Source organism: Phymastichus coffea, unplaced genomic scaffold (assembly GCF_024137745.1).
Source record: "Phymastichus coffea isolate CEN01 unplaced genomic scaffold, Cenicafe_Pcof_1.1 PCOF00002, whole genome shotgun sequence".
NCBI classification, from domain to species: domain Eukaryota; kingdom Metazoa; phylum Arthropoda; class Insecta; order Hymenoptera; family Eulophidae; genus Phymastichus; species Phymastichus coffea.
Window position 1 is genome coordinate 13,534,522 of NW_026706813.1, and position 22,248 is coordinate 13,556,769.

At 37.5% G+C, this 22,248-nt stretch overlaps 1 protein-coding gene across 3 annotated transcripts in view; it reads right to left on the bottom strand.

Moving 5' to 3' along the window:
* Positions 1 to 22,248, bottom strand: part of LOC131663375 (matrix metalloproteinase-14) — an 860,133-nt gene that overhangs the window by 589,228 nt on the left and 248,657 nt on the right. For all 3 annotated transcript variants that reach the window (XM_058933752.1, XM_058933771.1, XM_058933761.1), the window contains one exon: positions 12,353 to 12,476. In XM_058933752.1, coding sequence (XP_058789735.1) covers positions 12,353 to 12,476 — 124 coding nt within the window. The remainder of the gene's footprint in view (positions 1 to 12,352; positions 12,477 to 22,248) is intronic.

Here is a 22,248-nt window from a genome sequence, read left to right on the forward strand (position 1 = left end):
ATCATGGAAAAGTCTATATGATCAAACGTACACGGTTTCAAAAAAACACATAAACAAAGGGCACATCTAAAAAAATATACATAAATATTTTATTATAACTGTGAACGTTAGCTTTTAGTATATATTAATTAAAAATAGCATTGCTATGTCAGAAATATTTTTTTCTTCTGAGAAAGTGATATTCAATAAATTTAGTAAAAATTTATATTTTCTCAATTTTTTAAAACTATGGAAATTGATTGCGTACACAGTGGATAATGAAACTTTATATATAGTATACAACTAATAACCATTATTTTTGATATTTATCTGACGCAATTGATAACAGAAGTTCGTATGAACTAGTTATGTTGCTGCGTATTATACCGGTCGTGTATAATGTAAACACAGCAAATCAATCTCATATTTTGAATCTATGTCTTCAGTTACTGTCGGTATTTTGTACGAATAACACCCGTAATTTTCTAAATGAGTAAGTTAATATTTTTTGCCTATTCTAAAGCGAGATTTTACGTTTCATTGATTCATATTATATTATAGCATACCGTTATGACAGTGACTCAAAATCAGACTGAAAGTGAGCAAGAAACTGCTCAAGAAAAGAAATTACGATTGAAAAGAGAAGCAATTGCTGTGAAAAGAAAAAATGCAGAGGAAAAAAAAATAAAAGAAAAGCAACGTTTGCATATCTTTAATCAAACAAAATTAGTAAGTTCAGTCACCAGTATAAATGATCTTAAATGTCAACAAAAAACTGCCTGTGATAAAGTGGAAGTAATTGTCGAAAACAATTGTAGTCAAATCACAACAAGGCCTGCGAAATTGAACGCAAAGTGCAAAATTAGTGAAAGTGTTGTTCGTCGTAAGCGAAAACATTCAAGTGATGATAATACCATAGAAGTAAATTCTAATTTTCAAACATGTGTGAATGACTCGTCTATTTCTGTTGAAAGTGACTTTATGTGCGATGAAATTGTTCCTGTTAAAAAAAGTAAAACTAATAAGTGTTTCAATGACGGCCGAGATGAATGTTTACTCAACGAAGATAGTATTGATGTGCCTTGTACAAAGGAAGTTCGACAGAAAAAAAAGAATCAAAGACAGTCACTCGTTTGAGACGAGCTCTCTTGTTTTCGCGTAGGAGAGAAACGCGACTGCGCAGACAAAATGCCAAATTAGAGCGTAAGATAATTGCTCAGCGTAAACATACAAGTAAACAAACCAATCGATACAAATCAAAATATTATATACTGTTAGCTAAACACAGAACACTGAAAAAAGATGATATAATTGATCGCGTTGAGAAAATTGAAATGAAAGGTTCAGAAGCGGTTAGGAAACAGTTAATACATTGCGAAGTCTTAGAAACTCAGTTAAAAAACAATAAAAAGTTAACAAAAACGCAATCAGAAAAATCCACGTTAGCTCGATTAGTATCCGGAAAAATAGTTAAAAAATATAAATTAATGGGAAATATGAAATCAATCGCTAGTGAGTATCATCAAAGAAAACTGATCGACGTAGATGAAATCATGGCTGCTAGGCAAAGAAAGAAGCAAGAAGCGTTTAGGAAAAAAGTCGAAAGTGATGTTTGTAATTATTTAGAAAAAGATGACAATTCTTCTGTAGCTGCAGGTATAGGAGAAACAATAACGAAAAAGGGTGTGACTATGAGAAAAAGATATGTAGCTGATTCATGGTTTAATTTATACAGAAAATACAAAAGTGAAGAAACTTTCAAAATATCCAAATCGCTATTTTATAAATACAGACCATTTTGGATTTTGAAAAAAAAATTTTCATCTCGAGATACTTGTTTGTGCAAACCTCATGCAAACTTTGAATTTCTGGTAAACAAATTAGCTTATTTGAAACTATTGCCGTATAAGAATGTCCAGAAGTTTATTAAGACTCTTGTTTGTGACGTGAAAAATAAAGATTGTATGTATCGAGCATGTAGTAAATGTAAAGATAAAAAAGTTAGTAATTGTAAGGATGATGTTGATACGTTCTATTATAAATGGGTATCTGAGAAAGAAACAAGAGTTGGCGCGAAAAATAAAATTTTCAATGTAACTGTGACGTTGAAAAAGAAAATAATGTGTACGGTGTCTGAATTGATTAATGAAGTAAATTCTCAAACTTCATCATTTTTTGAACATGTCTATGACACTAACCATCAATTTTCATTCCATGAAAAAAACACTTTGCGATTAAAACGGAATGAAGTCAAAATTATTATTGAGTTTTCTGAAAACTACAACAGCAAATACTGTAAGGAAATTCAAGCAGTCCATTTCGGGGCGTCTAGAAAACAAATTTCTCTACACACTGGGGTTTTCTATTATATAGATCTTGCGGATGGTAAACTAAAATGTAAATCTTTTTGTACTACCTCAGAATGTTTGCGGCATGATGCAGCGGCAATTTGGGCTCACTTACAGCCAGTTTTAGAATTAATAAAAAGGATTTTGCCATCAGTAAATACTATTCATTTTCAGAGCGATGGCCCATCGACTCAATACAAAAATAAGACTAATTTTCAGTTATTCCAATACCATTGTAAAAAACTAGGCCTTCATCATGCGACGTGGAATTTTTCAACTTCTGGACACGGCAAAAGTTCGGCTGATGCAACAGGAGGTACAGTAAAAAGAATCTGTGACCAAGCCGTGCTATCAGGTACTGATATATTACACAGGCCTGCAAAATAGAGAGTCGTCACTGTTCTTTTACAACTTACGGTCATTTCCGAAGTAATTTTTGGCGTAGAATAAGAATTCGTCGTCAGAATTGCTTCATCACGTCAGGTTTTTGAGTAATCGTCCCCTAAAGGTCGAAAAAACACGTTTTTTGGCCATATTCAAGGCTTGATTACATCGTGAGTTTATATTCTTTTCAAAAACGGTTGACGGCATCTTAAAGAAGCACTCTTACCTTTCAAAACCCATTTTTCAAATTTAAGATATCATTTTTTTTCATCAAGATATCATCAATGGAAATTTGCCATTTTTGAGGTTTCACCATGAGCTTAAATTAAATTAATGAGCTTAGATTCTAGAATCATTATCCAAAAAATACTAAGAAATATATCGTATTCTTCCAGGACAATTGGCCGAACTTTTAAGCTCATGGTGAAACCTTAAAAATGGCAAATTTCCATTGATGATATCTTGATGAAAAAAAATGATATCTTAAATTTGAAAAATGGGTTTTGAAGGGTAAGAGTGCTTCTTTAAGATGCCGTCAACCGTTTTTGAAAAGAATATAAACTCACGATGTAATCAAGCCTTGAATATGGCCAAAAAACGTGTTTTTTCGACCTTTAGGGGACGATTACTCAAAAACCTGACGTGATGGAGAAATTCTGATGACGGATTCGAATTCTACGCCAAAAATTACTTCGGAAATGACCCTCAATTGCAAAAGAACAAAACCTTGCAGGCCTGTGTTATCAGTTAATGACATGATAGATGCAGTCAAACGTGTACCTGATGGTAAAATTGAAATTTTCCCTGTTTATTTATCTGGCGTGGAAAAAATTGATAAATTAGTAAATCCGAATATCAAAACAGCACCTAAATCAACTCAAATTTTCCAACTTATGTGGACTAAAAAGGAGCCAGAAAAATTATTTCTCAATTATCTGTCATGTTTACACTGCATTAAAAATCCACCATGTAAGCATTATTTATTAATTGAAAACGGATGGAATTTATGCGTTAAAAAACAAACAAGTCGTACAGAAAAAGTTATTGTTGCAAAAAACAAACCAAACAAAAAAAACAAACCAAACAAAAAAACAAAAAGCAAAACGAAAAAAGTTGTTCAAACCAAAAAAGTTAATACATTAAAAAAAGGTGCGAAAACAAATAGTAAATTGAAAAAGGCTAGGAAGAATAAAGTTATTGCGACAAAAAATTAGCGTATACTCAAATTTGGACCAAAATTGTGATCATTTGTTTGTGATTGTAATATATTTATATATAAAATATTTTGTTATATTTTAAAAAAAATAATTGATTTAATAAATAAAGTTTTTTCGTTAATCATACTTGTAAATTAATTTTGTATAGTAGAAAAAATAACATGTAAAAAAAATCATGTACACTGAATTTTTTAGGGTACTTATACAGCCTATAATATGAAAAATCATGTTTCGTAGATGTGCCATTAATTTTTTTTTTAATTTTTACGACGCTCGAATCTTCAAAAATCTGAGGAATTACTCATATATGATTTTTTTTTATTTGAACAAACGTCTCAGTTTATATTAGAGATAATAAGACATTGAATGCTTTATTTTAAAAACAATACCGGTCGCTTTTAAACGAGATCACATACATACAATTTTATCTGCTTGCGAGCAGTTTATAACGGTTCAAATGCTAAATTTTCATTGAAAAATACGAAAATTAGTTGTTTGTAAGCCCCTCAAGCAATAAGAGCTCAGAAAAATCGTAAAATCAATCACTTATAAATATTTTTCATCGTGATGCAAATCTCTTAAGCTCCCACCTATAGATATACGACAAGCGGTTGATGAATTATAGTCATTTTTAGTTAGCAGCAGAATGCATTGCATAGTTAAGGGTGTTGCCTAGTCGGCGGGGTAAAAAAATTGCTATTTTTTGGAATTTTTTTTTGAGTAGATTATGAAAGATATGGATATAAAAATACATAGGTATAATAAATGAGATCTTAAATTCCAAAAAAAAATTTTTTTTTATTCATTTTGTTCAAGTTTATTGTACGAAATACGTAGTTGAATATTGAGCGGTAATTTCAAGACAGTTTAGTCGCAACATGATTTCTCAGCAACGGCTTATCTGAAACAAAAAAGTCAAAGTGTTTTAGATTTGGTATGATAATAGCTACAGAATGGACCATAATTATTAAGTTTGGGCTAATTTTGTGGATTTTACTTAATAAAATGTGAAAAGTTGAAAAAAGGGCTTTTTTTTTGGCATTTTTTGGAAAAAAAAATAGTAAAAATGAAAATTATAACTTGTAAGTGGTCCACTTTGTGGATAATTATGTATAGAATATGTGGTCTAAATTTCAAAAGGATCGGTCCACTGGTTCCGGAGAAATCGTGTTGCAGGTCCGAAAAAACGTTGTTTTGAGAAAAACGCGTCTTTAAAGTTTTTTTAAACAAAAAATATAAAAAATATCTTACAAAAATTTAATCTGAATTGCCTGCACCGTATGAAGTACCTTCTGATTGATCGAAACCTTGATTTTCTTCCAATCTAGCCTTTTTTCTCGCTGTTCTAGACTCTTTGGAAGTATTCAAGCTGTGGCGATTTGCTTCTTGAACACGCGTGGAATCGTGATCAGCGATGTAATTCACAGAGCTCGGCCCGATTTTCAAACCCAAAAAAAATACACTTATACTGCTCGAACTTGTACTTATACTTCATCATTGAACTGTCTCTCGCTGAGTAGCAAGCGCTTACTGTCTCTAGGCACACTAGTCTACAAAACCTTTGTTACGTTCACCCATTCCTAGCTCATGACACATTTTTCCTTAGTAAATCCTGATACCCGATCGACTAGATCCGACCAAATCCACCAGCTATATTCTCCTATAAAGTCTCTAGAACCAAAGCTTGAAACAAGTACTTCTGCAGCCTCGTCCGTCGCAGGCACCTTGCAAATAGTCGCATCCCACGAAGACAGCTCGGACTGTCCTAGGTTTTTCTTCTCGAAAGAAACCGGATCCGCCCCCAAGCTCTGGACCTACCCAATCTCTCTTAGTCCACTTCACATCGGTCCATAGGCTCCATTTCCGCATCAGATATTAACTGCAGAAGAAGACTGTCGTTGAGTAGCGAAACCCTACGTCATAGGAGAAATCAGGGAAGTATCCAACCTTCTTTATTCTCGAGGGCGGCGGAAAATCCTTGTCTACATAGTCTGCCGAAAGAAAGAGGCTTCATCGGTACCGTAATTATAAAGTATCCCATCTTCGACCTTCCAGTTCCGATTCTTCAGCGGTATCAACTCAATTGGAATGCTGTAACTTTCTACTGGTTTCCGATTCCACGAGATAACACATCCCTGATACGATGAAGTGAGCACTTTTGATATACGGCCTGAACCTCTGAATGCCAAATAGCAGTCCTAGATATTCAAGTCCACCACGGTGTAATTTCTCTCGGGCTCATTAAAGGTACGTCTTGCATATTCACACCGGATAATCGTACCCCTCTGCGTTCTTATAGTAAGCAATCTTCAAGTGCTTAGAACGATGTATCACAGTGCACATAGAAAACTCTGGTGAAATCTAGGCATCCCAGCACTGGAGCTTCCGTTAGGGCTCGCTTCAGCGACTCGAGTGCCTATTATTGATCGAAATCCCAATATGATGCTTCGTTCTTGTGTAGCAGCTTTGTTAGGGATAGCTCTAAATGTGACTTATGCTTGATTTATCAATCACATAGCCCCAGAAAGCGACGTGACTGTTTGATGTTTCACAGAGTTGAAAAATCTAAAACGGACTACATGCGGTTGAGATCTAGTTGTAGCCCGTTTTCATCGAGAAGATATTCCAGGAACGTAACGCTGAAACAACCAAACTCGCTCTTCTCAACATTGATCTCCAGCTCTGCTTGGACCATGCGCTTCAGCGCCTTCTAAAGCCACACCAAACGTCCTCAAGATCCAAACGTCCAAGATCCTTAGACATCTCGAATGGCTCAAAATATGGTCTAAACAGCGCGTCCATCAAGCACATAAAGGTTTCAGGAGCATTAACAAGGCCAAAGATCGTCTTTACATTTCCAAAAACCATATCCGAACGTTTCGAACGTCGTATACTTCTTGCAATTTACTTGCAAGGACACCTGAAAATCGGCACTCTTGAGATCGATCTTGGAAAGGTAATGAGCTTTTCAGAACCTATCGAGTACCACATCCACGATCGGCATTGGATAAGCATCAATACTAATGGTCTTGTTCACCGGTCGCACGTTGATGCACACATGATAACTCCCATCGTTCTCCTTGACGACCACCGGTGTACTACACTACTCGTTCTAAGATGGAGGCATCAATCCTTTCTTGTTTTAATCCTGAAACTCGTGATGGATGAATTCTGTAACATCCAAGGAGTATCTACGCCTAAGCATCTTGATCCTTCTCGCATCCTGCACGTCAATGATGTGCTTCATCAAGTCAGTTTGTGTAGGTGACTCTTTCGACACCACTCGTCGCACAAGTACCTCGATCAGGAGTCCCTGGGGCTCCTGGAGTAACGAAAGTCTTTCCACTGCTGCAGTGAGATTAAGTTCCCTTTACCGGTCAAAAAAGTACATGCGATCTTTGACTCTGCACGCAAAATTATACCTTATTTCTTGACCTTTAACACTCCATGCGTTTTCCGCGACGTCCATCCGGAAGCTGAACATCCGGATAAAGCCCTGTCCGAGAACATGTACTGCAATTTCTGTTCGCAAGCATATGCCTTGATTGACTGGACTACCGTGGCGATCTTAATCACCAACCGCAGCTTCTTCAGAATGCTAACTGGTGTCCCGGAGAAACCATTCACCACACCAGGGATCCTCTTAACCTGAACTCGGAAGTCTATGATTCGGCAGCCTACTACCAATACCTATGGACTCGTGTCGAATAGCGCACTGTACGGTTTGCCGCTGATGAATAATATGAGCCGTGAACGTTTTCCTGTTACATGTTCACAATAGGATTTTCACTACCAGAGTTGGCCAAACAACTATTCGTGTCCTCCACGATCTTTGCCCCAATGGAACCGACGAAGCCTTCAACTCCCATGTTATATTTCCAACATATGAGGTCATCTCTAACAATAACCCAGAGAATCCTATCGTCCCATTCGTAAGCTCCTTGGACCTGCCCAATGCCTCATTCGATAGAGCAATCCAATGCAAAGACTCTCTCAATAGGGCAATCCAATGCATAAACTCACTCAATGGGTAATTCAATGCAAGGACTCACTTGCGGGAGCTGCCACACATGACTGGTGCCTATGGTACTCCTGTCCATCACGCACTTCCAGGCACTCCTCGTCGTACTCACCTGCCAATGGCTCTCGAGTCGCCTAGTGAGCTTCTGCCAATACTTCTTATCCGTCTCCATCCCTCATGTTTCCTAGACTCTCACTCTTAAGTTGAACTCATCGTTTTCGAAGTCGACAACCCACCGCGAGCTATATTAGAGAGCATCCGTTCTCTGCTGATCAATATTTCGCCCACCTGCGGATTGACTCGCAGTTCAAGCACATACTGAAAGTGCAATTCGGAGCGTAGCACACCTGCTACAATTCATTCAACCTACCCACAACCTAGGATATAATGACCCACTTTGTGACATAGAAAGTAGACTGGGTTTCCCTGTGCTTGATTGCTTTGACGCCGGTTAATGTTGGAGCACTCCGAGATTTTATGGCCCTTTCTATTACAACCATAGCACCTCTTATGAACGGCAGCCCGAATTTGCCCGTTCTTTGCTGGTGTTTATCAATTAGCACCGGTATCTGCAAGGATGTGGCTGCCATAGCTTCTCGCCTAATATTCTGTGTTTCCCTTGGATCCTAGAGTTGGAGTGTTCTTTTAGTCTGGGCTACATGATGGAACTGTCGGCTATGCACCATTACATTCCCGAGACGATGCCTAATAAATGTCCGATTGTGACGATATCAGAAATTTTTCCCTTTCCCTTCTTTGTCTTCGCCTTCGACTTTTCCGAAGTAGATACGTCTACATAAACAGCCATGGCTTTGGCTGCCACGTGGCTCTTCTTGCTCTTACCACCGTAGGCGGCATTCTCGAATGGCAAATTGTTCTTAGCAGAAGAGGGGTGTCACCTCATCTTATACTCACGATGCTTTTTCAGCTTATCTCCGTAATACTCGATGTCACGCACAGTGTAGACCGTCTTTTTCCGTATGGATCCTTCTACGATCGGCAGTCACAACCAAAATATCAAAGAAAATAAAAATATCCGACAACAAACCTAATTACGTGGAGTATAGCCCTTTGACTTCAGCAGTATCTGTTTGATCTTGTTTACCAGCACCCCAGTTACAGCGCATCGATTTACCCAAATCGCGTGTGCTAAGGTCAGCCTCTGTACTCAGAGTAATTGCTGGAACTCACTGAGCCTCCGCGAACGTACGCTTGAATCGCGATCATTCGCTGTCACAACCCGCCGACTCGATTGCGGCCCGAGCAACCGTCATTCCTCATTTATTTCAACCAAATCATAAGCGCGTTGCGAAATTTCCCACAAAGAATGCCATATAACGCAGATGTCAACCATTCCCATTCGGATAGCTCGTGACCGTCCATACAAATTATTTAAAAGGGAGATTCAGGAGGCGCGTACACTCCACGACTGAATAACGCGCCGAGCAAACGTGTCAATCGTACGGGTCAGAATTCAGGATGAGGAGAAACTTAGGCAATAACTAACGATTTAAACTTGAGACCTTTACTCGATAAAAACAAAATTTATATATATATTCGATGAATAAAATGCCTGCTCTTGCACACGTCATAAGGAAAACGGGATTACGAGGACGGATAGGTGACAGATCTGCTTACTGATTTCCTTTACAACCCTTATATTTGATCAAGATACCTACCGTATCACGATCGACGATTATAGCCGACAGTGTAGCTGGCAGGTCTGTCACGATACTCGCAGTAAGCTATCGCTGGGAACATGCGATAGAAACAGAAAGTGAGAGAAAATGAGAGAGAAGTCGTTGGCATTATTAATATGATTAATAGCTATTATTGTTGTATAGCTATTATTCTTTATTATTGACTCATGTTTATAACATTAGAATAATAAATAAAAAGGTTAATTATGGCCAAATAATAATCACAATCATTTTTTTAATTAAATAGTAGTCAAGTTCTTATGCAATTTCTTATATAAGTTCACACGTAGAAAACCCACCGATAGGTCTTGAATAAGAACTTACATAAGTTCTCATGATATTTCTTATTCTATTTCGTACGTAAATACTTATCCAAGATCTAATGCTTTATTTTCAGGAGGGATTGCCTCGCTATCCTTCGTCTACGCTCCCTGTAGTGTTGCTGTTGTTGTTGCTGTTTTGGATATTATTGCCGCTCTCACTGCTGCTGTAGCCGTTGCTCAACAGCACTGCTGGCAGCAATGGTCACTTACGCGCGCCATGAAGCCTTGCCGGTAACAAACACGTACCGATGCTGAGTATCTGCTAAAGATGGGTAGGAGTGACCCAAAAAAACTCGTAGAAAAGACTTGAAAAAGTTGCCATGTGACGACCTCTGCTAATACCTAGTAGATACTGCCAAAAATCATTTCATTTGACTGTAAAAGTTTTTGACAGTAGGAAAATAAAAGTCTTTCTTCAATAAACACTTTTATTAATAATAAAACTCAACTATCTCATTTATTCTATTACAATTATTTGCAGTAATGAGTTTTGAATGTAACTTTTAAAGTAACAACTTGAATTGACTTTCGATGGTAAGATATTGTTGCCACTGAATGTTGTAGTAAAGCTACATACATAACCTGTTTAGAAAACAACTGAATCATGAGAAAAGCCGAGTACGGAGTTTTTGTAGTATTCTGATGACTACAATTCTAATAACAACAAAGCTACGTCATTACTCACAAGTACGAGGTCTGTCCAGAAAGTATCGGGCCTACGTTTATATCTTCGCGCCATAGTGTTCGAGATACCTCTACCGGACAGAAACGTCAACAGTAAAGCCTCACGAATCTATTGGTTACTTACCGACACCTGCCGGACGTATAGTTCATGCGTAGCGTGTCTTTGTTTACAGTGCCTTTTTCGCGTTCGTCGAATTTTGATTTTAACTCGGAGAAACGAGTTCGGAAACTATTGAAATGGTGCAAAAGGCCTTCGGGAGCGAGTGTATGAGCAAAACACGAATAAAAGAGTGGTATAAACGGTTCAAGGATGGTCGCACTTCTGTGGATAGTGATTCTCGTTCCGGCCGATCTTCGACAACGAAAACCGCATATAATATTGAGCGGGTGCGACTTGCAATCGAACAAGATCGTCGTATGACTGTCCGAGAACTAGAAGAAGACCTTGAGATACCAAAAACTATCATTTCAGAAATTTTAACCGAAAATTTAGGAATGAAACGCGTGTGTGCGAAATTCATTCCAAAATTTCTTACAGCAGAGCAGAAGAACATTCACTTAGAAATCGCTCTGGACAATCTGGAAATGGTCAATAATGATGATAATGTGCTTAGAAAAGTTATTACAGGTGATGAATCATGGGTTTATGGTTATGATCCTGAAACAAAACAACAATCTTCACAGTGGAAGCATTCTGAATCGCTAAGACCAAAAAAAGGCAGGTTAAAGTCGGAGCAATGTTAAGTCAATGTTGATTGTTTTTTTCGATTGTGAAGGTGTTGTACATCACGAATATGCACCAACAGGTCAGACAATCAATAAAGAATACTATGTTCAAATTTTGAAACGTTTGCGTGATGCAGTAAGGAGAAAACGGCCGCACTTTTGGAAAAGTAGTGACTGGCTTCTCCCTCACGATAATGCGCCAGCGCATTCATCCAATCTTGTGCAGTAGTTTTTGAGCAAACACAATATCGTATTGCTTCGACAACCTCCATATAGTCCCGACATAGCCCCTTGTGACTTTTGGCTGTTTCCAAAACTAAAAAAAAAACACTAAAAGGACACCGATTCGATGATAAAACAACGGTTGAAAATTACTTATCTCACTATGAAAATAATAAAATAATAAAATAATAAAAAAATAATGGTAAATAAATAATAAATAAAATAATAAAAAAATGCGACGAGTGTACTTAAGGCTATCCCTAAAAGTGAGTTTCAGGACTGGTTTGAAAAGTGGAAACATCGATAACCATGTTATTCCATCAAGTGGGGATTACTTTGAAGGATGCCACCCACCAGATGATAAAGAATAACGCTAGCACGAAAATATAAAGGTAGGCCCGATACTTTCCGGACAGACTTCGTAATTTTTTAATTTTGAATAAAATTTAAAACTAAAGAAAGCGATCATAAATAAAGCTTAACAGGAAAGTTTTGAAAAACTAAACAAATTATATTTAGAAAAATTGATGCAATTTTCTTCTAGCGACTTCACTTATATTTATTGCAAATAATAAAGAAAATTCATTTTAGGTAAATTAGAACTGATAAAATAGAGATAAATACAAAAGTATAGTGTAATTGCAGCAATTCGTTGATATATAAGTTGAAAAGAAATTAACCCTTGAAAATCAAATACATTAGAAATACAAAATAAATATGAATGAATATATTAATAATATTAGCTTACCTGTAACATTAATACCGGCAAACGACTGAAATTCAGCAAGTGCACGATGTAGCGCCTTCTCAGATATAATGCCTCCAGTCGCTGGACTTGACAAAGGTAAATAGCCATAGTGAGATAAGTAATGCTGAAATATTCAATTGTGTTAAACGTATTTATAAAGCACTTAAATTTGTAAAACATGTATTACTTAAATGATAAATTTATTTTCGTTTTCTCATTATATTATATTCTCATAATATAACATTAATACAAATTTTTTTTATTTTTTGTAACATTATTTTTACAATTTCTTCTGTGTATATATTAAATTGAATAAAAAAATTCCTAGCTTTACTGGCGTAGCATTGGAAGGAATCTAAGGGTTGGGTTGGGTTGGGTTCGGTTTCGTTGATTTTTTTTCGATATTAGTTTAACTCATTGCAAACCAGTTTTCGAAGGAATTAACGATACCTTAATTACTTGTTTTATAATTTTGTAACGGAGAATCTTGGCTAGGCCGATTTCATCCGTTTGGCTCTCGCAAATGTCCGCGCGCCGCGCCAAGCTGAGAGTGTGTGCGTGTGACACGCACACTCATGCTTGGTTTTTGTTTTGAGATGCTGCGTACGGGCTGAGCTGACGGCTGGAGCGATCGAGATGGCGCGGAAGAAAAAGAAGAAAAGAGAGAGAGAACGCTCTAGTTGCGTATCACCACGGAAATCGAAGTCAACGGTTTTCCGGAGTTGGCCCCACCACCTCTTCAATGTTTTCGTTTTGGGAGACACGCCCGGTGCTCGGACGAGTAGTAGAGTATGAGGCTGGGTTGCGCCCAGCCGTGTCCCGAAGGATACCCGGCATCGGTGCGTGTGGGTAACCAGCAAGTTGCGCGGGTTTTTTCGACGCTGCTGCAGTACCGAACAACCAAGGGGCAGTAAAAGCAACAACAATAGAAATCAACGAGGGAAACAACAGATTAAGGCATCAAGATTGATAGAATGAACGAGAGGACGAGCAAGAGAACAAATAGCGACGCTATTAACACCAGCGAGATGCTCAGCGAGAAGGAGCGCACCAGTGACGTCACACTGCAAAGCGTTATAGCGGTCAGAGAGGCTGAAGGTCGAGGTCGGTGCTGTGTTTTTTTTTTGTTTCTCTCTCTTGTGTGTTTGGGCGGCAGCTGATGGGTGGTAGCACGGCAGATCTGCTGGCTACCCCGTTGATGAAATAACGGCGGAAAGTGTTTGTCAGGCTTTTGTTATAATAATTAGTTTTAAAAAGGGAATCGGCTGGCTGACCAGTCACCGACTCACCTTCGCATTCGCATTTATTATTGTGCCGCTCGTAATATATAAGTGTGACATCGCCGTCTTGTAGACGATTGTTGATAATTAAAGGATTAGTGCGTTAATTTGCTGTTGTGTTTATTCACCGCTGTATCACTCCTCATCCCGACCTGGAATCTGTGCGTTTGATGTGGTTGTGCTGAACGCGTTATTCAGTCGTGGGAACGTATTTTACTTTCTCAAATAAATAATTTGTGCGGACGGCCGCGAGATACCCAGACGGGAACGGTCGTATATTCTCTGTTACAATTTTCCTATTTCGTGTCTAATTATATTATATATATTATTTTATACACGCATTCATATATTGTGACGGGTAAATTTTTTCGTCACAATCATTCTATACTGGACAAAAGTGCACAGACGAAAATAACTCTTTCACTAGCTGATCTGTTACCGTGATGTAGTTGATTTATTCATCATTTCATTAAAATTGTGTACCGAGCTATTTATTATTATTATTTTCATATAAATTCTTCACTAATAGTCGCACATTCAAATTTCACTAATCCACAGTACAATGTTTTTATTCAATATCGTTTTATTTTACCTTTCGCATTTAACTGTCATTTAACTCTACGGTGACATATGCATATGCATATAAATTTTCTCTTATGATTGACAGCAGAAAGAGTGCATGAGCTTTCTAACAATATATGAACGAATGACTATATGCAAGAAAGTAATATACATATGTATATTACTATAATATTTTTTGCATATTGTATAATATACGACTACAATAAGTATGTACAGAAGGTAAGAGTATGGTGAGGGAGAAAAAAGTCGTGAAAAGCATAATAGAAGTAGGACATCTGTTCGCGCCAAGAGACAAATTTAGCAAAAGAAATCAGTTCAATCGTGAAAGAAAAACACAACACCAAATTAATTATAAAATAGATTTATTTGTCAACTGATAACTGTGTATACAAGAGTTATGGTGTGTAGTCGATTTGGTATTTCGTGAAGATTTCTTTTTTTTTTTTGTATTTTATTTCATGTAATTTTTTTAACAAAAGAGAAAAGTAATTAATTGCAACTGTGTTTTAGTAATGTGAATTGATGTCTTACTCTTACGCTTTATACTTTCGAAAAGTACATGCAATATATCAGCCTGAGGTTGAACAGATTTTTTTGTTGATAGTCGGATGAAAGAGAAAAAGAGATAGATAGATAAATAGATAGATGCTTATTTATTCGCTTTTTAAATACACCGTATGCACGGTGAGTTTAAAAAAATTTTAATCAAATGGTAAATATCTATGGATTTTATTCCTGAATATGAGTGTAGGACCCTTAAGAAAAATATCCTAGGTGAAATCATAATCTAGAATTCAGCTGTTGTTTTTTTGTTAATTTAAAGTTTTTTATCGACATTTTATAGAATTTATTCATATTATGACGTTTCAGTGTTTGAGTAACAAGTGGTTATGGTTTTATAAATAAATAATACAATTAATTATAAACTAAAGATAATTTATTTATATATTTCAATTACATTTTTGACTTGAGAATTAAAGAGAGGTGTGTCTAGCGCGCGTTAAGAAAAGTGTGAGAGAAAGTGGATGGCGTGAGAGTAGGAAATGAGATTGTGTTGAGGGGGGAGAAAGAGAGTTGGGAAGAGAAGAAAATAAACAAAAAAAAAGAGACAAGAAAAAAGAGGTAAAAAAAGAGCGAAAAAAGACAGGGAAAAATGGGGGGATGAAGGGATGAAGTGAAAGAAGGTAAAAGAGAGGAGAAGATAGGTAAAGGGGATAATTAGTCAAGAAAAAAAAGTAGAAGTGAGAGCGAAGAGAGCGGAGGGGAATCGAATATGTTGAAAAAAATGGACGTAACGACAAGAGAAGAGGAGGCAGGAAGAAAGAAAAAGGATAATATAGGAAAAGTGCTAATGGAAGTAATGAAGGTACTGAGAGAGGCAGAAGAAGGCATAAAGGAAATCGAGGAAACTATAAAAGAAGTAATAGAAAGATTAATAAAGGAAAATAAAAGAAGAGAAGAAAGATGGAAAAGAATGATAGAGGAATTGAAAAGGAAATAAAAAGAAGAGAGAGAGAGAGAGAATTGGAGAGAAGAGGTGAGAGAAATACAAGAGAAAATAAAAAAAATAGCGGTTAAAACTAAAGAAGAGGTAAAAGAGGAGGGCTGGAAGAGCAAATTGGAAAAGGTGGAAAAAAACGAAGAAAATAAAAAACGGAATGAGCAGAGGACAGAATGGTGGAAGAGGAAGAAATATGAAAACAAGATAAAAGGTAGAATTGTTGGCAGAAAAAATGGAAAGGGAAAGCAGGAAGAATAATATAATAATAGTGGACGTAGAAGAAGTGTTGGAATAAGAAAGGAAAGGGGAAATAGAGAAATAGCTGAAAAAGCTACGGAGAGGGGAGGCAGATATGCAAGAAGAAAGAAGAGGAAAAAAAATGTGGCAAGCAAGATACGTAGTATATGGGTACAATGAAAAAAATGAATCGGTTAAGCGAGTAAAAGTCTACCTAAATCACGATTGGATGTGGAAGCACATAAGAATAAAGGAAGCAGTGCGGAGGATGACGAAGAAAAGAAGAGAAAAAGAGGAAGAAGTGAAAGTATGACGTAAGGGAATAAAAGCGGGAAAGAAAGAATAGTGTTGAGATGAAAAAGAAAAAAAATGATTTTGAAAGGAGAAGAGGGTTTCACAAATAAAAAAGTGAGATAATGCGACGAGAGGGGCAGAAAGAGATAGAACAAGAAAGACAGACAGCACGAGGTAATGGGACTCACAGAAACATGGATAAAGCAAGAAAGAGTGTATAAAATGATAGAAAATCGGCTAAAGAGGAATAATATAGAGTGCAGAGACTCAATAAGAGAAAGTAAAATAGGAAGAGAAATAGGAAGTTGTATAATGGCACTGAGACAGAAGAAAGGAAGCATGAGGGTGAAATGGAGGAAAGGAAAGTCGAAAAAGTTAGTGATAGGGAAAATAGAGATTGAGAAAAAGGCAATTACAGTGGCAACAGTGCATATGAGGTATAAAAAAAGAAAACTATGAAATATTAAAGAAAGATGCGGAAGAAATTAGAGACGGGATAATGATAATAGAAAAGAACTTCAACGTAAGAACGGGAAAAGAAAGCAGAAGGTGAGAACAAGAGAAAGGAAAGGATGAAGCAGATGTAAAAATGAAAATGAATAAAATGAAAAAATGAACGCGGAAGGGGAGGAAATGATAAGATGGCTAGGAGAGAATGGAATGACAATAATGAACGGAAAAAAAGAGAGGCATAAGGAGGGCAAGCTAATATATATGTGACGGATGAGGCAATCGTTAAGATTACTCGCCCGGTTTGCCTCTCTCTCTCTCTCTCTCTTCCGCGTGCCCTTCCCTTGGTCTCTGCCACATCAATGTCTTGGTGATTCAGACCATGTATCGATGCTCGATGTGGCTTTGTTTCAGGTTTAATTCCTGACCGGTGTCGGTGGTTGAAGCCGTGTGAGGAAAGGAGAGAGAGATATATAGAGAGAGAGATAGTGTCGCTGGCGTGATTTGCACGTATGTACATAGCCGGCGGCGCTCGGTCGATTTTGGGTGCTGTGGGAAGGGGTGGGAATATCGCGAAGCATGAGAGCGCGCGGGCAGTACTGGCCTGACCAGCGACGCGAGCGACGGAAAAGAGTGAAAACCACGTGAGAAAGTGATTAAAGCAATCATCGTTCCTTCTTTGACGACGAGAAGCAGCAAAAAAAGGACTACGGGAGGCAACCAGCTCTTCCTGGACTCTCCTGGAAGTCCAAGAGCACGAGCCATCTCAGCAAGAGATAGGCTTCCCAGAGAAGCCGGATTTTCGACGGCACCAATTCCTAAGTCAGGTACTCTTTATATTATCGGTGCGCCACTCGATTTCATTTCCTTTCTTTCTCTCTCTCTCTCTCTCTCTCTCTCTCTCTCTCTCTCTCGAATAAATCATCGGGACGCGGACAGGAGGTGCATGCGTTAACCCGCATCGCATCTGCTGGACAACGGGACGAGTGAGTGTGAAGCGAAGCTTTGTCTCCACTGGGTTCACCTGCAGGGAGATAGGCTTGCACGGCCTTCTTTTTTATGCGAAGTCGCATATAGCCTTGTATAATTAATAAATAAGATTGTTAACGATAATCGAGTCGAATTATTCCTGCGTCTTTCCTGTCTTTCAATTACACCATTCGAACCGCCGAACGATAAAAGCCTATCGACGCCTTCCGTGACGAAGCGAATGTGCCTTCCGTACTTCACCTTTTTATTGAATAATTAGTAGCTCGACTTTATTTTAGGCTGTTAACTGGAAGAGCGAATTGCAAATCGAGTTAAGAAACGAAACGTGTTACATATATAAGAGCAAGAGGAATGTCTAAGATGGACTACGTAATAGAAAACAAGGAGGAAGTGAAAAAGATTAAAAAAATGAAGATAGGGGAAAGACACAAATCTGATTATATGCTAGTATAGGTAGAGTTGGATCAGGTAAAATCAAATGAAAAGAACTGGAGGAAAAAGATGAAGAAAAGAAGATAATAAACTAGGGTGCAGAAGGGATAAAAGAATTTAAATGTAGATAACGGTAGTAGAAGGAACAGAAATATAGAAAGATATGAAATTTAGAATAACAACTGCACTGGTAATAAAAAGAAGAGGATGGAGAAAAAGATAGTGAAATGATGAGATAGATGAGTGCAGCATAAAACGACAGAATGTAATAGGAAAGTTACAGGAGATAAGAAGAGGAGAAAGCGATAGAGAAGGCTACATAAAAGCGAAGAAAGAGTACAGAATAACAATACGGAAAACAAAAGAAGAAAGGCGGAGAAAAGTGTGTGACGAGAGCAAGCGTGCGCAATAACCCAATTCCCCCTCTTTCCCGGCAAGGCATGGTGATCAGCGTTATGCGCATTTAAGAATGCGCCTAATGCATGGTCTTTGTTTTAGCCGACGAAAATTGCCGAGCGAAGCCGAGCCGGCCCGAAGCTGTTACGCTGGCGACAAGAGTATAGAGGTGTTAGAAGGAGAAAGAGATAGTTGGGAGGCGTGCGTACCCTATGCAAGATTAGGCAGGGGCGTATAACGAACCAATTAGCGCATTGGTCGCGCGCCGCCTAATAAGTAGGTCAAGTGGGGAGAGAAAAAGAATGAAGAAGAAGCTGTCGATCGCGGAAGAGAAAAATGAGGGACACAGACGGTAGTGAGTCGAGCAGTCAGTAAGAAGGTTCCCAGTCGATCAGATGGTCAGCGGTGCGAAGTCAAAGTGCAGCTGAGGACAAAGGGCCAGCCGAACGCACACACCACCAAGGGCCGAGGAGGTCCGAGAGGACAGAGGATGACTGCCTTGTTCCGGCATCTGCTCGGAACGCTACTGGGAGAAGCCGGCAGAAGTTGCCCAGCGACAACCAGCAACATCGTGCGCAGGGCGCAGCCAGGCCTTCCATTCCAGTATCAAGGTCAAGTCACGCAAGTTAATCTTTCTCTCTCTCTCTCTCTCTCTCTCTCTCTCTTCGACGACGGCACAGAGCGTAATCGTAAGCATTAGGTAGGTAGCAAGGCATGTACACGTTGGCTACCTGCCTTAATTACGGTCGGTGTCATAAATCTCTCAAATAGAAATTATCCAGGCGATCTCTCGTCGGACGACTTTCTCTTTTAGCTAAGTAGCCTAAGTCGGTTTGTCATCAAGGCGATCATCTGCCGGGTGACGCGCGTTGTGTTTCGTATAGATTTGTAAGCGCGATTAGTTAGTTAACTTGTTCTCCATTGTTCTTTAGTGTTAAGATGTATTCGCAACACCGTTGTGTTTATTAGATTAAGAGTTTGTAAAAGCTGATTTCAAGAGTTTATTTTATAATGCGGTTTATTATTATGCGGCTATTCATGTACGGTTTTGAAATATAAGTGTAAATTGATTTTGAGTTGATTAGAATTAGATTTATTTAAATGCGAATTTGTGTTTTGTATATAATTCCCTAACCACTTTCATTTCTTTGCCTTCTCCCCCTTCTCGCCTCAATTACTATGAGCGAGTGCGCCTCACTTGCCCACCTAAAAAAATGGTTAACGAACGAGCTTTCGTTATAAGTGGTAAAGGAAATAAGACCAAACAAAAAACGACAGTACTCTGAAAGCAAGTAAGCAACTATAGAAAGAAGAGGGAAAGGATAGATGAAAGTATAGAAATAGAGTAGTGTTTAGAATACTTTGAGAATAATTTGAGAGAGAAAGAGAGGAAGGTAGAGAAAGAAGAACAAGGAAGAACAGAAATTGAAGAAGAGAAAACGAAGATAGAAGAAATGAAGTATAGAGATAACTAATGATATGAAAAGGAAAAACGCTCCAGTGTGAGATGGTATTCCAAATGAAACGTGGAAGAATCAAAAAACAAAGCTTACAAGGAATCTTATGGTTTGTTTGAACTAGATATAGGATGGAAAAGGATACCGAGAATAATGGAGGAGTAGGACTATAATGCTAGTCTACAAGAAGAGGAGCAAGAAAAAAGTACGAAACTACAGAGGAATAACATTAATGGACTACGGATACAAGATATATGCGGAAATTTTGAGAAAAAGATTCGATAAAGAAATGGAAGAAAATAGGATGTTAGCAATACGCAAATAGGATTCAAAAGAAAAAGAGGAGTAATAAATGCGATATATGTACTAAAGAACGTAACAGAAAAAGAAATAAAAGAAGAAGAAGGAAATAAAAGTATTCATATTCTTTGCAGATATGAAAGCGGCTTTCGATAAGATAAGAAGAAGAAACATATGGGGTTTGATGGAAAGGGAAAAATAAGCAGGAAACTTAAGGGAAGTAATACATCAAAACAGAGTGCAAGATCAAAATAAATAAAGCGGCTGATTGCTGGTAAAATTAGGAAAATATCTGATAGAGAGAGGACTGGATCTAAATATGGAAAAATCAAAAATGATCAGAAGCAGGAAGGGTAAACAAAGAGGAACAGAGGAAAAATTTGAGTGGAAAGGAGAGACAATAGAAACGGTAAAGAAATATAATAACCTAGGAGACTTGGTGTGAAAGAACAATGGAAACAAAAAGCACACCGAAAGGACGGAAGAAAAGGGATAGGGAGACTTTAAACACAGGGATAGGAAGACTTTAGGTAATAGAAGAAAGGCTTTTCAAAGAAAATTGGATGATAACAATAGGATTATTTGATGCCCTGATGAAAAGTATCATGGTATATGGAGTGAAAGTATGGGGATCGAAAAAATACGAAGAAGTGGAAACAATGCAGGTAAAATGTATAAAATAGGTTTTAAAATTAGACAGGATGACGCTAAATTACTTAATAAAATGCGAAACGGGAATGAGGGAGCTAACAGATACGGCACTAAAAAGAGTAATGCAGTATGAGTAAAAAGCAAATGAAGCTGAAGATGGAACGATAGTAAAGGAATTATGGAGAGATCTAATGAAATGAGTGAGGCGTGAGATGGGAATAAAGGGAGAAAGAAGGAGAAGACTAGAAAAAAATACGAGATTCAGAGAAAGGAAAGAAAAGGAAGAAGATCAAAAGAATTCTAAGATGAGGTAAAGGAAGTTCTAAAAAAGTGGATAAATAAAAAATAGATAAGAAAATAGAAGAATCAAAGGATCTAGGAGAATGGAAAAAAATAATAAACGGAACAGAGAATAGTAGGCTACGTGAAATGCAAGGAAAATGAAGGATATATGGGCTGCAGTTGAAGAAAGGTGAGAGGCGAATGTAAGCGGAAATAGATAATAAAAGTGAGAGCAGTGCAAAGGTAAATAGACATGAGATATGGATATAGAAAGATTGGAGAGGATAGTCGAGAGGATAGAGAAAGACTAGGACGAGGAAATTGGAAAAGAGAAAAAAAAAAGAGGAACTAAGTATAAATATTGAAGAGCTAGAAGAGTGGAAGAAGAAGATGGAAAAACGTGGAATATTCAGGAAATCAAATCAAGGATGTTAGAGGATAAGGGAAAATAAGAGGAGGATGAAGTAGAGAGATAAGATAGCAAGAAGAAAAAGGCAAAAGGTGATACAAAAAAGAGGAAATTAGGCATGGAATAGGACTTAAGAAAATAAAGCAGCAGAATTGGAGTGAGGTGGTGCTCATCCGAACAAAAGGACCAAAATGTGAAAAGGAGAGGAGGTCAGTGAATGGGTGAAGAAACCGGTAAGAGCGGAGTTGACGGAATTTAACCAGGCAAAAAATTCGAGAGAAAAAGGTCGCAACATTCACAGTAAGATGTATGTTATATATATTACATTAGTTATAGTTTGATCGAGGTATCACAGTTTAACAATTGATATAGAGATTTTCTCAATTATTAAAATTTAGAGTCATTATATTGCGCAACATAATACTAACGTATAGCTAGAAGACTATATTAAACTGTAGTATTTTTTGGATAATGATTCTAGAATCATTATAAAAAAAAAAACTAAGAAATATATCGTATTCTTCCAGGAAAATTTGCCCGAACTTTTAAGCTCATGGTGAAACCTCAAAAATGGCAAACTTCAATTGATGATATCATGATGAAAAAAAATGATATCTTAAATTTGAAAAATGGGT